General features: G+C 37.4%; 1 protein-coding gene across 1 annotated transcript; it reads right to left on the bottom strand.

The window, feature by feature from the left end:
* Window positions 1-3,909: 3,909 nt before the first annotated feature.
* On the bottom strand, window positions 3,910-19,278 carry WBP11 (WW domain binding protein 11). Its single transcript, XM_087442708.1, has 12 exons — window positions 19,147-19,278; window positions 17,327-17,434; window positions 16,765-16,796; window positions 15,836-15,929; window positions 12,996-13,192; window positions 11,548-11,681; window positions 11,146-11,345; window positions 10,395-10,586; window positions 8,306-8,407; window positions 7,588-7,881; window positions 6,399-6,581; window positions 3,910-4,931 (listed from the first exon to the last, which is right to left on the bottom strand). Exons 2-12 carry the CDS (start codon window positions 17,388-17,390, stop codon window positions 4,498-4,500), a joined length of 1,926 nt encoding a protein of 641 aa, XP_087298834.1. The 5' UTR covers window positions 17,391-17,434; window positions 19,147-19,278; the 3' UTR covers window positions 3,910-4,497.
* Window positions 19,279-19,308: the final 30 nt, after the last annotated feature.

The following is a 19,308-nucleotide window of genomic DNA, read 5'->3' as shown; positions in this document are numbered from 1 at the left end:
TACAAAAAAAAAAAAAAAAACCCACAAAGCATCTATTTAAATAACTTCTGTTGCTCTACTAATTTCTAACTAGTCTTTTCTCCATAAATGTGGTATTTTCATGCTATTCTTTACTTTTTTATGTGAACTCTTTTTTTTTTATGAACGTGTATTTTATGAATAAATTCTCAGTACAAATGTGGATTTAAAGATCCCTCCTCCTGTGGTCTGGGTTACTCTGCAATAAGAACGGGATTAGAAACAGACAGTTTCATACTTGGCCTGCATCTTAATTCTCTCCTTCACTCAAGAAAGCCAACAGGCATTATTTGAAGGTATGGGGTATTTTTTGCAATAAGTCCCTAAATATGGCAACCTTTATGAACTCAGAAAAAAGTCAAGCCTTCATAAAAACAATATGGCCTTTTCATTTGTGGGTGGTGTATTTTATAAAACCAGACAAGATTTCAGAGCTATACTAATGTCTGTTTTTCCCCCTCTCCCTGCCTGAACTTTGCCACCTTCCTTCTTTCTATACCTCATTCTCCATTTTATTGGGGTCAAGGTTGCTGGGTGCAGTGATAATGAATAATGTAGTTAATTGTGTTCTTCCTTGGACTTTGATTTTTCTTGAGATTCTGTGGATATAAATATTATTGCATTCTAATTTTCCTCACAAAATATTGTTATAAAAAATCCTTAAAATATGTATATATTTTTGCATCTCACAGCATTTTTAAAGTGTTAATTCTCATACATATCAGTTATCTCCTGCAAATGTGGTATAATTCTTACTAAATATGAGATTCATTATGGTGAATTGTGATAGAAAACACTTAGCTTATTTTTAGACTACAGATGCTTAATGAGGGGAAATACTTGGAATAGGATAATAGGTCAAGGAAAAACAGGTATTTGAGGATCCATAGTCTTTTCTTTGCAAAATTCTGATTTTACTTTTTAAGCAAAATGTTTTCTCTAATTGGTGGCAGCACCATTAAGATAATACTTTGATATTTAGTATTTTTAAACTTTCAGAGAAAACATTTCCACGTTTTTATAAAACCTCTTTTAAAAAGCTAACAAAAATTATAAAGCTAGGATGAATATGTCTTCACTGGCACATGGTGTATATAGCCATCAGATTTGTTTTTCCAAATTGCTCATTAGCACAGGTTAAAAAAATTCTTTAAAAAAGTTAGCATTAGTAAATACTGTATTCAAAGTATGAGACAGAAGTGATATAGACATTGATGTTTATCCCCTGAAATTTCCACATCGGCCTAATCTGATTTCCCTCACCACTGTATCCCCAGCACCTGGCTCACTATAGACTCGCAGTAACTGTCTTTGGAATAAAGTTTATACTCTCTCACGCCTCCCCAAACCCTCAGGTACCTCGTTCCACCAAGTATCCTCTCATTCACCAACCTTTCCCTCTCTCCTGGCTCTTGACTCTCTTGCTTGCTCTGGCTGCTGCGTGGTCGTGGTGCCCATTAAGTGGTGGGTCATGGGGCCCATTAAGTGGTGCCCATTAACGAGCACGCCCATTAAGTAAAATCCCTCTGCTCACCCAGGCCTCAGCCACCTGCCGTCTTACCTCTCTGCCTTCCTTCACAGCCAAACTGAACCGCCTTCTTAGACAAGAGAACTGAAGCAGGGAGACAGTTACTTTCGTCTCACAGAAGTCCCAGCTCCAACCTTTGCCCAAAGCCCTTATTTCTGGGGATGTGGAGAACCCACACCCCCCAACCCCACAGCTCATTTACACTTGCCTGAACCCAGAACCTGGATGTGTGGAAACTTCCTACAGCTCTTCTCAATGACAGCTTTGAGCTCCAGAAGTCTTGCAATAAAATCTGTCCTCCAAACTGATTCTGGCTGAGGAACATTTTCAGATACTAGATCTGGTCCAGTTTGAGTTTGGGACAAAACACAAGTGCGCAGTTCTATGTGAGGTGGTGATTGTGGCGTCTTCTATGGTCTGAAGAATTACTTGAATGCGCTAAAAAATAAATACTAAAAAATATCCCCCAGCTATATATAAATAAGGAGATATTTTAATAAAGAGCACAAACTAGAATATACAAAATGAAAACTGAAACTAAATAGCACCTTGGATGTCATCTAGGGCCTTAGGCTGATTTCACACCACAGCAGAGTATTATTGTGGTGATCCTTAATTCCCATTTTATAGTACATTAAAGCCCAGGAAAAAGAGTAAAAGGAAATTCAAAATGATTTTTATATATATATATATATTTTTTTTTTTAGAATCTTTTTTTTCTCCCCAAAGCCCCAGTACATAGTTGTATATCCTAGTTTTAGGTCCTTCTAGTTCTTCTATCTGGGACGCCACCTCAGCATGGTTTGATAATCGGTGTGTAGGTCCACGCCCAGGATCTGAACCAGTGAACCCCAGGCCACTGAAGCGGGGTGGGCAAACCTAACTACTACGCCACCGGGTGACCCCTCAAAATGATTTTAAGTGGCAATTAACGATAAGGAAATGGTAATATTTATCCATATACTGATTGAAGATTTGTATCAGGCTTACATTTCATAGCAGTGACCTAACCAGAGCAAATATTTTTATGAAACCATGTCATAAATTATGATCACAACAAATGCCTACCTAGAATCAGAACTGCTGATTCCCCTTTCCTATAGATGCAGCTAACATATGAAATGTGTCATATTTTACTACTAAAAAAATTTTCAGAAAATAAAACTAGCATTAGGAAAAGATTTTATGATAAACTGTCAACAGCTTCCTTAATTAACATGAAACAGAAATCTCTCCCAGAAAAAATATAAATTTCCAGTAAGAACATTAAAAATATTGCAGACTAAATACTGAGGAGTAATTCTGTTTATGCTGAGATTAATTCGATGATGTAACTGCGTTCCATCCTTGCATCTAAATGATCAAAGATTCAATTCACCCACTGACCTACAGTGATTATACTAAAACACAAAAACAAAACAAATACATAAGTGGCCTATAAAGTGCTTTGGCAGGACTTGCTTTAATCTGAAAGAATAAATAACTTCCGAGCAAAGGCACATACACAAAAGATCTCAGAATAAAAATCTAAAAATCCATCAAAGAAATTAGCAAAAAGAAAATAAAAGCCTTCTTGTATTGTTGTACTATTTAGGATATCACTTACCAATTGATGGTACAGGAGTCACATGAAAGGCATTTAAGATACAATGGAAAGTAAGAATACATATGCCTCGCCTAAATGACATTATCTCATGTGTGTGTGTGTGTTGTGTGTCTTTGTGTATGAAACACACTTTGGGTCACTGGATAAATCACATGAGTCCTTTAGCTGCAATATTCTCACCTATAAAATGAGGAAAACATCTGTGAAAGTTATCCCCCAGAATTACTGGGTAGATAACTTAGTTATTAAAGCACTGTGTAAAGAAAATGACATGAATACAAATTAACAGTGTTGAGCATTCTTATTCATTTTATGTGCTTGTAAAAATAAGTTTATGAAACTGACAAATTCAAAAAAGAAAAAACGTTACCTTAGAAATGGTTTAAAAGAATCTTTTGCCATTCAATTAGTATCAGTTCATCAAGCTCTGGGGGAAATAAATAATCTTTGAGGATAAGACTTACCATCTTCTTAGCAATAAATAACACCTCTCAATTTCTCTAAAGCCAATATGATAATCCTGAAGGAAAGTAATTATTTCTCTTCTTTATCTCTTAAAATTTAAAACTTAGTTTTAACTATATTTTATTTCGCTTTTTTTTTATTGTGTAAGTTTCAGGTGTACAGCTAATTACATTTCCAAAAAGATTCTCTGTACCAGAAATGGGAGTTCCTTAAAACCCAAGTTGTAAATACTTGCTTCTTTTCTGACCATAAAACAGATCTCATGTTTATACATTATTAGTAACACAGAGAATCTTGGTGTAGAACATTTATTTATTTATTCCATGAAACACTCAAAGTTTAGCTCAGTGGGAAATAATTTTAATCAAAGAATTGTACATTTTCTTCCCACATATCTTGCTTTGTATTAGGAAATGACGTTGTGATCCATTTCACTACAATATTACAAAATATTTACAAGAAAATATTAAAAATAACTGAAACACAAAAGGCAAGATGGGGTGAAATAAACTGGTTTTTCAGAAATCTCTACTCTAGTGCCCACAGCACACAAGAAGAGAATCAAAACAAATAAGTAACAAAGATCCCCCTGATCACAAGTTTCCAAAGAACTGGAGAAGAGGAAGAAATGGGATGAAAATGGTGGTATGAAAGGGACCAGACGTTAGCAGCACTGCTTCAATAACCAATCTATTCTGAATGAAATACCCTCTCTCATATACAGTAAATTCTGAACAAGGCTAAACTTTAGGATATTCCTTACACTGAAATTAGAAAATACCCTGACAGTGAAAGTAGCTCTTTCACCTAAGTTTAATAAGAGCCTCTTTCTCCATGAACCACTGATGTGAACAAAAGCCTGTTCTGGCATCAAAAGTTGTCAGAGTAGCCCTTCCATTTCTTTCATGAAAGCTTCATAAACATCATCCTTAGTTTGTACTGAGACAGGAACAGATGGACCAGATTTGGGGGCTGCTTTGGCAAGAGGCACAGCAGAATCATCCTCTGACTTTCTTTGGGGAGTAGCAGTCGCCCCTTTATTCTCCCGACGTACCCTTAGTGCAGTGGGTACAAATCGAGTAATCTCTGCCTTGGGATTGGTGATCTGTGGCTTGGCACTGATGGTTGCTGTGGCTTTCTTCTCAATAGTGGCCGCGCTCGTATCATCCGCCTTGGGTCGCTGAATCAAGTTGGGTGGAGCACTTAAAACCCCGGGGTTCGGCAAGGGAGCTGGTGGGAAAAGCCCAGGTGGGGCAGGTCCTAGTGGAGGCACCAAAGGTGGGCGCATCATGCCAGGACGAGGTGGAGGGATACCTAAATGAAGGAGAAAACAAGCAGATGAACACCACAAGAACTAATAAAATTTAACTACTATTAGGGATGTTAAAAACATAAGTTGACAATTTTTTTAAAATGCACAAAAATTTACAGAAAATAAGCTCAAATCATGCTGTTTGCTATTTAAAACTCAGGAATACATTCTTTTTTTTTTTTTGTGAGGAAGATCAGCCCTGAGCTAACATCCGCTGCCAATCCTCCTCTTTTTGCTGAGGAAGACTGGCCCTGGGCTAACATCCATGTCCATCTTCCTCTACATTATATGGGACGCTGCCACAGCATGGCTTCACAAGTGGTGCATCAGTCCGCGCCCAGGATCTGAACCTGTGAACCCAGGGCCGCCGAAGTGGAGTGCGCACACTTAACCACTATGCCACAGGGCTGGCCCAGGAATACATTCTAATAATAAATAAATAAAATACAAATATTTTATTATAAAACAGTATTCACCTTCAGTCTGTATCCTGTACTTACAGTGATAATGTTTTCTTCCTCTCTAAATAATGTACTACTTTAAAATATAAAGTAAAATCGGAAACACCAACTGGTTCCAAATAGGATTTCAAAATGATTGAATTTCAAATACGAAAGCCCAAGATTCTATTCTTGCTGTACAGTGCAGATGCTATCAGGGCCAAGGTTGGGGGTTTGATTCCTACGCATTATTTACTGATTTCCACACCACTCCTCCCCCTAAAAAAGTAACTCAATAGGCAGGAACTATAATTTTAACCCTGGAATGAAAGAATGTAACTATCACAATATGTCACCATTACTGGAAAAGAATTCATGTCCCATTGACAGTTCAGACATACCATCATCATTTACCAAGAACTGCGGATTCAATTTTCTTCAAATGCCACTTTTTTAAGAATGAGTATAAAGTACCAAATTTCATCAAAGCTGAGATGCTATTGCTTATATGGACTCATAATTATTCTGTATATCACTAAGAGAGAGGAAAAAAAAGTCCAAGCTGGGAAGTTTAAAAGACCTTCATATTAAACTGGGACAGGCAATGTAGTAAACCAGAAATAACAGAAATACACACATAAGACGACAACGAAATTTCCATATCTAACCTTGACACTGGATAGAGAGGGGAAAAAAATCTTCCTTGTGATTTTAAACTTTAAGTTGGTACTCATGCAGATGTATGGAATGACTTTACAATTATAAGTGTAGTCCTAAAAATACCCCAAAACCTCAAATGGAGAATTTAATCCAATGTAGTCTCTGGCTGGGAAAGGTCCCTCAGGTGACATGCAGAATCAAATGCAAATATCCTCTGGAAGAACTCAACTTCAATCCAGGCCAATATCAATTTAAAAACACTATTTTAAGATACCCCTTGATTTCAGGATATTGAAATGTGAAAATATGTCTTATAGCAAATGAAATATACAGGAGACAAGTTTTTGTTACAGAAATCAAAAGCTTCACCTGGAGGTGCAGGGGGAGGTAGCCTTGGTGGGGGTCCCCGAGGAGGAGGGCCAGGAGGCAGACCTGGAGGTGGACCTGGGGGAGGGCCAGGGGGTCGGCCTGGTGGTGGTCCTGGAGGTAAAAGTCGGGGTAAAGGCCCTCGGAGTCCTGGCATTCCAGGTGGTCTCAGGAATGGAGGAGCTCCTGCAATGAGAAAAATGATAAATTAATGTCAAAAATACATATATGAAGTAGTAATCGTGGTATAAAAGTTACTCAGATGTGGTTTGACTTATCACTTTAACCTGAAATCAGATAACTTCAAAATCAGATTGAAACGTGTGTAAACAGAATTCATTCGACAAATATCTGAGCACCAGAAACAGGGTACTGAATTTGTTATGGATCATTTCCCTTTATTTCTCAGCACTGACAAAAAGGATACGCTGTCAGAGCTCTGCTGGGATGGACAGACACAAAGATGAGAAGAATTCTTAAATGGTCCCAATATGAGCTGAAAATGGAATATAAAGCAAAGTGCTTTAATGATCTCTTGAAACTCATTAAGAGAAAGACAAGGATCACTGAGAATGACATAAGATAGATGTTTGCTTTGCACCAACAGGAAAAGGATGAACTCAACTGAAAAAACCTTAATTGGCTGACTGTAAGATAAATGAATAAAATCATAAATAGCCAAGAAGTTCTGTATGTTGTTTCAAATTGTAAAACTTTTTATACGTTTAAGGTGAAGACTTGATTAACATTGATCACTTTTGTCTCTAACTATAAAGATTACACTGACATCCAGTAAGTCCCAACCAAAGAAGGATACACAATAGTATTTACTATGCCCTAGTCCCTCTGGCTACCAATTTAGAACTGGGTCAACCTGTCATATTAAAAAGTAGTACCAAAGAAGCTCTCGGTTACATACTCGTTTCTGCCTGCTAGAATCAGAACTAAAGAACACGGAAAAAGGAACAGCTTTGGAGAAAAAGATGGCTGTCAGAAGTACTATGAGTTGTAAACAATGCTGTAGCAATAAACAAGTTGCAAGATAACATCCTTCGAGAATCCTTGATCTCTTAGGGAACTGCATTAGGAGGAAACAAGAAAACATCAATACTAATAATGTATATTTTTTGGAATGACTTCACTCTAACCACGTTTAGATTTAATTATTTATTCACAATATGTAAGTACTTACCTGGAGGTGGTCCAGGAGGAAGGCCTGTAGGTGGTCCAGGTGGCCGTAGAGGTGGAGCAGGTGGTGGTCCAAGAGGAGGTGGTCCTGGCATGGGAGGTGCTTGTATCTGAGAAGGAGGAACAGACTGTGGTGGAGCTTGCTGCTGTGAAGAAGCAGCAGATGTGCCATCAGAAAGAGATTCCTCTTTATGCTGTTTCTGAGATTGCTTTTCTGCTTCAGAATCATCAGAATCATCTTCATCATCATCCTCTGAGAATTCCTCTACTTCCCGTCCCTCCTCAGGGATTTCCTGACCTGAAAGAAATTTTAAACCAGGCAGACGGAGTGATTAACTTTTTATAGCCTATAAAAGAGTAATGCCTGAAGACGCATGCTCAGGGAATGCTTTTTTAAAATTAACAACCAAATAGTCTTCTTCAATAAAAAACTTAAGATGTGGAAGAATCAAATAGTCTTCTACTCATCTATGCTAGTGTAGCACAGTGAAACAAGCCAAGGCTTTAGAACAAGACAGACCTGGATTTAAATGCCAGTTCAACCACTTACTAGCTGTGTAACTCTGGGCAGCTTACCTTAATGTCTCCATACCATAACTTTTGTGAAACAAGGATTTATTACTTACTTCAGGGTTGCTGGGATATTAAATGGGAAAACATATGTAAAGCAACTGGCATGAGAAAATACCACAAAGTGATTAAATATCCCTTCCCTGCCTTACCCGCCATTCGGAGCATCATGGCTTGAAGAGGTGTCAGCTCCTTCATATTCTTCTTTTTCTTCCTTGATTTCCCAGGCATATCAGCAAATCGTACACTCAGACCTATGGGGCCAGAGGAGGGAAGAGAGTGTGGTGGACTGGGAATCAAAATTCAGTAAGCACTTACTATTTAATAAATACTATAAAGTATTAGTTATGACTGCTGCCCATTGCTTGGCAGAAGATAAGCACAGAAAGAGACAGCCAAATTAAAGACAGTAAATGAAGTGCTAACTGGTGGTAAATATATGCTGTAGTGATTTAAAAGCTATACATTTAAAAAACTTAAAGAACACTATTAACATCTTTATGCCAATAAAACTGAACACCCAGATAAAAATATCAATTTTATTTCAATAATTTCTAGAAAATTATTTCTAGAAAAATATAAATTACCAAAATTGGCCAAAGAAGTGGTAAGGCCAGAACATAACAAAAATGAAATGGTAGTCAAAGATCTACTCCCTAAAAGGCAGATGGCTGAAATAATTTTACAAGAAAATTCAGCCAAACAGTAAGTTACAGAAATTTTCTGTAAAAGAGCATAGGAAAAGATGGAATGCTATCCAGAACTCATGCAGCTAGCATAACTCTGATACCAACACTAACCTCTTAGCCAACATAAAATAGAAGCAAACTGAATCCAACAGTATTTTAAAAGAAAAATATATCATAAACACGGTTGGTCCCCAAAATGCAAGATGATTTAACATTAGAGAAGTCACCAATGTAATTCATTACAATAAACAACTTAAAGAAAAACCATAACAACATCCCAACAGAGGCTAAAAAAGTATTTATGATAAAAACTCTTAACAAACTAGGACTAGAAGGGAACTTCTTAACCTGATACAGGCTATCCACTAGCACTATTAAATGTCAAGCTAAATGGTGCAATGTTAGGAGCATTCTTAGTTGGTAAACATTTACAGGATAGAAGTTCCACGTGGGCAGGGCTTTAGTTTTGTTTCCTCTGCATCCTTTGTGTCTAGAAACTAATGCCTTGCATATAGTAAAAACTCAATAAATAACAAATGAAGGCTGAATCGTAGTTAGGACAGCCATTTTCAGCATGTGTGCACTGATGAGTTTATATAAGAAAAACCAGTTGGCAGAAAAAGAGGAAAATGAGGCAAAAAGCACACAGTCCCAGAGAAAAATGGAGCTGTTGTGGCTCTAAGGGCCTTCTACTTTCTAGTACTAGCTCCTACATAAGAATCAGCTGTAATTTTTCATTACCAGCTTTCTCTATCCACCCTTGTTTTGGTTTGCAACCATGATTCTTAAGAAATATCAGGAGAAAAATTTGTCATCATTATAAATATTAATATTAGTAGTATTATTAATATATAAATACTGTGTTGTAGGCTACAAAAACAATTCCAAAAGAAGCTCCAAGACCACTGGGGTGTGACAGATTATACATTTTGTATTGCTCAGTACCTATTACCATGCTTAAAATTTTCTTGATGAATGTCATAACTACCTTTTAAAAGTACATGTAACTCAGACTGAATTTATAATAATCAAATAAATACATAACATACATTATGGACATAATGTTTCCATTAAATCATGACTCTACTCACAGGTGTACCTGAATTATAATTATGTTTCTGGTTCAGGTAAGATACCACAGACACACAAAATTTAAAGGGCTTCAAATGTAGATATTTAAATAGATAAAGACAATAACAGTGTGAACATGTTTTTTTAAATATAGTTATGTGGTTATTTTCTTTCTTTCCTATACATACCCATGACAGTACATCTTTATGCTGTTGAATACTATTATTTTTTTCCCCAAAAGTGGACTTTATTACATAGACATTTTTATTACATACACTGCTGAATTTTTTTTTCTTTACATCCACTGAGTACTTATTATGTGTCAAGAACTTTGAGATTTTTGAGATATAAAGGTGAACAGAGCTATGATCCCTCCTTTCAAGGAGCTCACAATTACTTTCATGGATGCATTAATAAATCAGGACCTTCAGCTTCTGTGCTATTTACTGATCAATACCATGGAACTTTCATCTGCACATACCTGACTTTTTTTCTTCATTGGTGTCTCTCTCATTATCATCACGGTGCACAAATTCATCCCCTTCACTCTCTCCATCTGATCTGTCTGTGTCACTGTCATCAGTACTGTCATCGTGCTTATCTTGATCCATGTCCTCAGGATAGCCGTCATCTTCACTGGTGCTAGAAACATCATCATCATGACCCCGTTGAGCTGAAAAGGGAGGAGAGGGTAGGGAACAAGTAACATTATTGGATCCTCCACTACCTGGTGCCCTGAAACACAGAAAATTATGCTCACTATTTAACTCACAATAATTTGTTTTTAAAATTTCTGTATATGATCTCAGCTATTCATACAGTGTGACAATATTTTCATTTGGCAATAGTTTAAAAGGTTCAAATTTGAAAATAAATTCCACTTAGCAACTTGTGCACACACACATACACCATCAGTGACTGCAAACAATGATGCTCTAGTTTGATGGCAATAAAGCTGAAAGGGAAACAGGTACACAAGTCTTAAGGAATTGGTAGTAAGAGAGTGACATTTCTAAGAAACGCCTAATTTAAAACACAATAAACATTTCCATACTTCCTTATGTATGATGCTTTTACTTGGGTAGATCCTATGATTTATCCATCTGTTAGTATGTACACGGTATCTTCATTTATTTCCCAAGTTCTGAGGGTGGTGAACATGATTAAACAGGACAACATAAAAAATGACAGTGGAAAAGGTTGTAAGAGCAAAAGGAACAGTCACTCCTTACCAAGTTCAGGACTATACAACATGTCGTCATCTCGCCTACGAGTGGGAAGATCCAGGGCAAAGCCCACTTTTCGGCCATACATTTGCAAGACCTGAGGAGGAGGTGGACCAGGGGGCGGACCAGGAGGTTTCCTGCCAGGGGGCAAACGTGGAACCCCATGTCCAAGAAGAGGAAGTATAGAAACTGCCCGAGTTGGAGGTCTGTAAAGAAAATTTTACAGTAATCATGTTAACAGGTCTGAGATACTTCCCCTTGTTTACAAGGGATTTATTTCATATTTAATCAAATGAGGCACTGCTTACATTCACATCGTCTTTTATTTCCCACTGCATTAATCTTGGCACTGGACAGTGAAGAGGTGCTTTTAATAAATGCTATTTGGTTATGCTACTGCTTCCTTACCCATAGGCTGAGGTCTTCTTAAGGATGGAGGGTGGCTGGGCACCAGGAAGTGGAATGTCCTGGATCAAGATGTTGGAAGGAGCATGCGGCATATCTGGTAAAGGAATACTCTCCACTTCCACATGCTGAGCATTCTGAAACACAGAGAATCTTTCAATAGTATAACAGTAATCCACAAACTCAACACTAAAAATTCAATGTCAGCTGTTTCACAACCTGGATTTGCTTTCCATCTAACACAAATATTATGAAAAAACAAGAACAGAAAGCCTTGTGAATATTTCCAAAGACTGTCAATGAACTGAAAAAAGTCTTATCTCCTTTTGAAGAACCAAAACCCAGCTGTTTTTCTCCCCTTATTATCAACTAATTCTTATTGGTTATGGCTTGAAATAGCTGCTGTTTAGAGGAAGTCCAACTATTAAAGTATCTAGCACCAAAGCCACCCTATTTAAAACTCTGGATGATAAATAACACATATCAACTAACTTAGAAAAGTACATAGCCAGTGGTAGAGCTTGGCCTCTAAAGTTAGTCTGCCTTTGTTGAATTTCTGACACATATTAGCTGTATGACTAAGCAAATTATCTTACTTTTCTTATCTGTAAAATGGGACCCATACTACCTACTAAAATAATATCAAAATTACACCATTCAGTTTTTTTCCATTTTTATTTTGAGGCAAAATTTACAATGAAATGTATAAATTCATGAATTTAACAAATACATATACCTTATACTCCTTCCCAGTCAATCTCTAACACTATCCCAAGGAAACCACTGTTACAAACTTTTTCCCCCATAGATTAGTTTTGCCTGTTCTAGAATTTCATACAGATAGAATCATAACTATGAAAGAAGCTTAGCATGTTTTTGCGATTTATCCATTAAACAAGTTTTTTTTTTTTATTTATTTTTTCCCCCAAAGCCCCAGTAGATAGCTGTATGTCATAGTTGCACATCCTTCTAGTTGCTGTATGTGGGACACGGCCCCAGCATGGCCGGAAAAGCGGTGCGTCGGTGCGCGCCCGGGATCCGAACCCGGGCCACCAGCAGCGGAGCGTGCGCACCCAACTGCCAAGCCATGGGGCCGGCCCAACAAGTTCTTTTTATCCCATATTGTTTTGAATATCAGTAGATCATTCCTTTTTATTGCTGAGTAGTATTCAATTTTATAAACACACTATATGGTATGTTTATCCATTATCCTATTAATGGACACCTGGGCTGTTTCCAGTTTTTGGCTATTACTGTGTTGGCAGATGGATTAATTTCTCTTGTATAAATATGTAGGATTAGATTTGATGGCTCACAAGGGTAGGTGTGTGTTTAATTTGATAAGAAATTGCCAAGAGGAGAAGGTTCAACATGATCAATTGTCCCATTAACAATTTTAAAAGCAAATTTCAATATCACATTTTAGTTTCTCTCAAAAGAAACCTGATTACCTTGACAGCATCAAAATATTGGCTAAGTTGAGCCCTTTTCTGTTCATATTCTACTTCTAGCTTTCTCAATTCTTTGTAAATATCTGGATTCTCTTTTTCATAGAGTCGTAGAATACGTTCAAAGGTTTCACGTAGCTTTTTACGCTTGTCTTTCAGCACCTTCTCATTTAACTGTGGCTGTTGCACTGGGTTAAACTCTAAAAGAAAAGAGCAGAGTATGGAATTAAACACAAAAAGGTCACTTCATTTAGGTATCAATAGGATGTATCATTTAATAAAAATCTCCTTATATGCTAAAACTTAAAAAGGATCTAGACCTAGATGTACTCTTTTCAATTTTGTTCAAAAGAACTGCAATATTTATTAAAATTCTACACTTTTAAGATAGCCATTAATTTTACTTTCTTTCCTAAGAAATGTCACCTAATTAATTGATGTTCATCATCATTGTAATAAAAATCAATTTCCCTCCTCTATGCTAACAATCTGATATAGCAAAGCTTCAGCCAGACAGAGCTGGGTTTACATAATACACTGGCTCTGTCATTTAATTCTGAGATCTTGGGCCCTTTACCCAAATTCTCTGATCTTCAGCTTCTTCATCCAGAAAAAAGGGAAGTTGCCTACTTCACAACAAAGCTCTGATGATTAAATGAGATCACAGGATATCCAGTGGTGTCTGGCTCACCACTTAACTATTATTTTTATAATGGACTGGCATTGTCTAGCTGCCATATACCCTTTTCTCTTCCCATGTGTTCAACATGGGGCTTAATTTCGGGTCCTTTGCCCCAAGAGGTATTAGCACAGGACTCCCGGGCCTGCCTGGTCAGTCATACCTGCTCCCCTCCATCCCTCCTTGCCAGTGACTGACTCAGCGATCCATTGGCACATGATCCAAATTGGAACCAGATCGTTCTCTGAGATTTTAAATGTAGATGTGGGAAGAGAGAAGCTTTCATAAGCAGAGGTGAAATAAACCTAGAGCTGTCTGTGGCCTTGTTTCCCAACCACCACTAATTCCACCTCCTATCCGAAGAAGTTCATTAGCAGTATGCTGAATGAAGCTAACAACAGAAGACCAGAGAGATGAACAGTCTTGATAATGACATCTAGGTTTTCGGGGGCGGCTTCCCTCCAGGATTTCCCAATTATGGGAGTCAATGTATACTTTTTCCTGCTTAGCTTGTACTGAGTTTTACAAATTATAATTAAAGCCCTGATAAACAGTGTTCCCTTCTTCCTTTTCCTTTTTCTTAAATAGTAACAAGTTTAATTATCTTCTTCTCTAAATCCTATTAACTATTAACCTCGGTGATTTATTCAAAACCAGAAAAAGGGACAGTCTTACACCACACTATTCCTAGTGCGATTAATAAAAGTGTTGAACGCCTGAGTTTTAATCCCAGCTTTGCCACTTCTGAACAGCATGACCTTGAGAAAAGCACGTAATCTCTCTGTGCCTGCGTTTCCTCACCTGTAAAATAGGGACAATACACCTGACCCAAAAAAGTTGCAGTGAGGATTAAACGATAACATGTAAAAAAAATTGGTGCACAGCAAAGTAAGAGCTCAATAAGCCTCAGTTACTACCATTATCCCCCTTTAAAACCACATAAATTAATTTTGGGTCATTTAATAGGGAACATCCTGAGACCCCAGGGATAATAATATTCCCTACCAATATTTAGACCAGAGGCAACAGGTGGAGTTAGTTACAGCTGAACTGGGAAAGATTTGGGATCAGGCAGCCTGACCCAGAACTCTTGCCTAGGGGAGCACACAGGCTCTCCCACATTATTTCAGAAAGCTTGTAACACCATAACCCCACAGAACTGGATTTGTTCGAATCCCATTTAATGCATCATTGAGGAGATCCACTGTACCTCTTTCACTTACTCTCTCTGTTTTTGGGCAAACTACTGAACCTGTTTGGGTACTTTTGTAAACAAAACTTGTAAAGATCACTTCAATATGCAATAAAGAAAAGGTGGTAGGGAGTAGAGGACAGACCTGGAAAAATTCGACAGCTGAAAAGCACATAAGAGTTAACTGGATAGTTTTATTTTTGTATGTTTGAAATCTTCCACTAAAAAAAGGAAAATGAAAAATCCCATATCCTGATGTTAAGAGAATGCATATTTGTGGATTGGGATAAAATTTCCAGGGACAGCATCACAGAGATGATTCCCAAGCAACTTAGATGCAAGGAAAGATAACATGAAGTTTTCTTATGTGATTCCAGTTATGACAAAGCAGTGATATTGTAAATGCATATGAAGAGACGAATAAAATTATTCTATAAAATGTGAAAAACGAGAAAATCCTAATACGATATTTTACAAAATTTGGTTTTAAGGTACTTGATTTCTTCTATATCCTTACTAGATGGTCAATTATCTTTGGATCTTCTCATTGGAAAAAAATGGGAAAACTGAATTATATTCATGGTGGCTTAATATTTAGATTTACATGGTAGTTGCCAACATTAAAAAACAAAACAAGATAAACCAAAAACTCCAACGTGACTTCAAAACCCAGATTTCAGTGTTCTCTCAAAAAATAAGCCGGCCATACCAGCTTTCATTACCTTAGAATTACAACTAGCTCAAGCCAAAGAATGGCTTCCCCCTTATTCTAGATGAGATCTCCAGTTTCCAACAGCCCCCCACGACTTTATTTTGTTTTCCTGACACTAAAACTAAATCCAAGCATCAAATGCCATCATGCTTTTCTGTTTTTCTTATGTCTGTGCTGCTTTACTCATTATCTGCCTGCCTGCCTCTGTGTATCAGACTGTTATCCCTGCTGTAAAATCCAGCCTTTTTATAAATTCTTACCCATTTCATCCAATTTCTCCATGTCCCGGATAATCTGCTTGGGATCCTTCATCTTCAAAACCGCAGCTCGTACCATCATGCGCTGTTTTTTGTTCTTAGAAAAATAAAAGAAGAGCAGAATTTCAAGAAGCTGAACATTCATGCGTTTTCATTTCAATTTGCTTCCAACATTTATTTAAACTGTAGTTGAACTTGTCCTTGATTTCTGATCACTTACACAGACCTATGTAATTTTTTGCTCTCAAAAATATTTCAACTTCAGATAACAAGATAGACGTTATTTATTAGATGTGCTCTCTTAGGCAAGTATTTCTTTTAACCTTGTGAGATCTTTAGCACTTACTGAAAAAATACTCTAAGTTTTTTTAACAAAGGTTGCAGCTAAATTCTAAAATTATATATTAGAGAAAAGTTTTATAGGATTTAATGCTAAATAATGAAACAAGAACCCACAACTGAAAACTACTAAAAAACTAAGTTCTCTCAAAGTGTTAAGGCATGATACTAAAAGTAAATCCTTTCTTTTCCTGGGGAAGTTCTCTGCCACAAACTTAACAGCTACATAATCAGGAAAATGGATGAACAAAGCTATTTAGCGTTACATTTATTTCCATTCACTAATTCAGTAGCATTTAACAAAGCAGTATAATAAATGCCAAAAAGAAATTATTTTCAAAAGTTTTTAACTCATTGGTAAAGGTAAACAAATAAACAATGTTATAATAACCTATCATGAGTTTATACGCAAAATTATTTCAGTTCAGTTTCCAAATATAGTATTTTGGCTTAGCAAATTTTATAGTGTTATAAGAAGCATAAGTATCTTTTCTGGCAAATAATGGGAAATGTTATTTTGAAATCCACTAATCCCAAATAACAGGATGTACCAAACTACACTTATATCTAATAGGATGTTTCTGAAATCATACCTTCTTTAATTCTCTCTTCCGGGCTTCTTTTCCTTTAGAGAGGGAAAGAGAGAGAGAATATAAAACTGTCAAATCTTGAATGTTAACATTTTCTACAATTTAATACAGATAATTTTTTATTGTGGGAGGCTGCTCTGTGTACACTGTAGGATATTTAGCAGCATCCCTGGCCTCTACCCACTAGATGCCAATAGCATCCTTCTAATTACGTCAACTAAAAATGTCTCAAGATATTTTTAAGTTTCTTAAAAATAACTATGAATCTGAAGGAAAAAGATTCCATAAAATACTAAATAAGAGCATGCAAAAACAATTTGTTCAAAATTCCAAATACAAAAAGAAAGATTTAAGCCAAGTCAATCAAATTAGAAATATGGGTACTAATTTTTTTTGTATGTTTAAAGTTTTAATCATGTGCCCACAAGAACACTAGATAACTTTATACAACTGACACCTCCTAGCACTGCTGATCCTGTAATTAAGACATAATGAAACAGACTCCTTAAAGTGTGTGATTTTTACCACTCCTCTTCTTCATCATTCCACAATAATGGACACTTACGGGCTTGGTCTGTGGGGTTCATAAATTTTCCACTCTTGGTGGATGACGTAGATCTCCGTCCCATGTTGACAATCTGTATGGTTTACTTGTTCATTAAAAAAAAAATACCTGTGAAGACAAAGAAATAGCTTATTTTTCCTATATTTACAAAATTTCTTCCTACCAATCTTTGAAAAGAAACATTCTTTTGATTATAAAGACCTTGCTCTTTCCCTAGTTTTGACTTTAGTGTCCAGGAAAGATGACCTCAACCTTCTTGACCATGAAAAATTAGATTTGTTATTATTTATAAAAGTAATGGTTCTGAAGATTACTTTGAATATCACTAAGTCATCGATTTAATTTTCTTCTATGGATGACAACTTTGACTCATCAATTGAAACAAATCATCAGAAAATGCTTCAACAATACGACAAAAACCATGATGAGAGGCCACTAGTCCTTTTCCTACATCCTCCCTTTATTCATATGCAGCGTGCAAGAGGAATAAAAAGGGAATGGAGTAATGATCTGGACTCAATGACAAACAGCTCACCCTCGCCTCTCTGCACGGTTTTTCTTGGCATGTACTCCCAACACCTCTAAGGCAGTAAAAACCTCATTAATTTAAGCCTATTTAATTCAGATTTAGATTTAATTCAGATCTAATTCTTGACTCTCCAGTGGGAGCTTAAAACATAAAAATGCCAATATTCGAAATGAACGTACTATATGAGAACTTCCAAAAACGTCAACATTAAGACATATATTTTTCTTAACTAGTACCTATTTGCCTCTTGATTTGTATTTTTTAAGGTAACTGAAAGGAATAATTGTGTTTAAGGGAAAATATCTGGTGAGTCAAAATTTTTATTAACCTAAGACACTTATATCATTTCTTCCTGTTATTCCAAATGAACGAGGTTTAACTTTTGACATTCTTTCCAATAATAAAGATTGACAAATTTTCTTCCTTTTAAAAGTAGACACTTTTAAGGAATAGGAAAGGGAAGATGACGAGGTAAATTTTTTAGTAGATCTTACAATTATACCTTCCCTTCTTCCCTTTATGGAGACTGTCAGGCAAATTTATTAGATAATGCCTCTTTCAGCAAATGTTCAATTGCCTTGATTTCTGCTAAATGCTTCAAAGGTGTTCCAGTGGCAACTAACTTATACCCCCGTCAAGGGTTTCCTTCTAGGAAAAACGGAGTGGGGGAGAAGGAAGGCGGAAACAAGCAAAATTAGTACAAATACAAGCTCTCCTATCTTTGATGGCCTGTAGCGCTTTTGCCTTCCTCTCTCAATGACCCTTACGCTCATGTTCTGACTCTCCTCTCCCACAACGGAAACACACAACAGATACGAACTGCAGAGAATTTTTACAGAAGGCATTGGCGCCTCAGTCTGCACAAATCATTTTTTTGTCTAAAAGCAGAGGGAATAGGGAAATCAGGCCACAAAACCCTGGGGGAACCCTAAACAGCCATAGAGGCTCCAATGGGACGGAGCCCAGGTCCACCAGAAGAGGCAACAGCAGCAACAACTGCCGAAACCATAGCGACGGTTGACCGCGACTCGATGTCCAGACAGCAAACCCAAGGCAACCGGTCAACGTGCACAGACAGGAGGCGGGGCTAACCGACCAGGCTGAAGTCAGCTACTAAACCGCTGGACGCTGCGCCGCCCCCGGCTCGAGGATCCCACAGTTCGCGATCAGGAACCCCAACCGCGGAGAGGAAAAGCGGGGCAGAGGGGCCTGGTGTCCCAGGCAACCGCGCGGGCCCCGGAAAGGGGCGGGAAAGATGAAGGAGCAGAGTGGAACAATCTTGCACACTCACAGTTCTGCTGGGCTCCCGGGACTGCGAGAAGCGGGGCGGGGACGATTCTCGGCCTCTTTTACTTCGCAAGGGCCTTCACCTCTGCCTCCCGGTCAGCCATTGAGCCACCGCCATCTTGAAACCTCGCGCCCCTCCGCCATCCTTACGTCACTTCCTATCCCT

The sequence above is a fragment of the Ceratotherium simum genome, chromosome 17 (genome assembly GCF_057802395.1).
Source record: "Ceratotherium simum simum isolate JZ-2026a chromosome 17, ASM5780239v1, whole genome shotgun sequence".
NCBI lineage: Eukaryota > Metazoa > Chordata > Mammalia > Perissodactyla > Rhinocerotidae > Ceratotherium > Ceratotherium simum.
This window is presented reverse-complemented; position numbering and strand designations above follow the sequence as displayed.

Coding starts and splice junctions, on each gene's coding strand:
- WBP11 (XM_087442708.1), bottom strand. CDS start 17,390: ATGGGACGGAGATCTACGTCATCCACCAAGAGTGGAAAATTTATGAAC. Junction 10,587..11,145: donor GTTGTATAGTCCTGAACTTG/GTAAGGAGTGAC, acceptor CTCCCTTTTCAG/CTCAACGGGGTCATGATGAT. Junction 8,408..10,394: donor CAATGAAGAAAAAAAGTCAG/GTATGTGCAGAT, acceptor CTGGCCCCATAG/GTCTGAGTGTACGATTTGCT.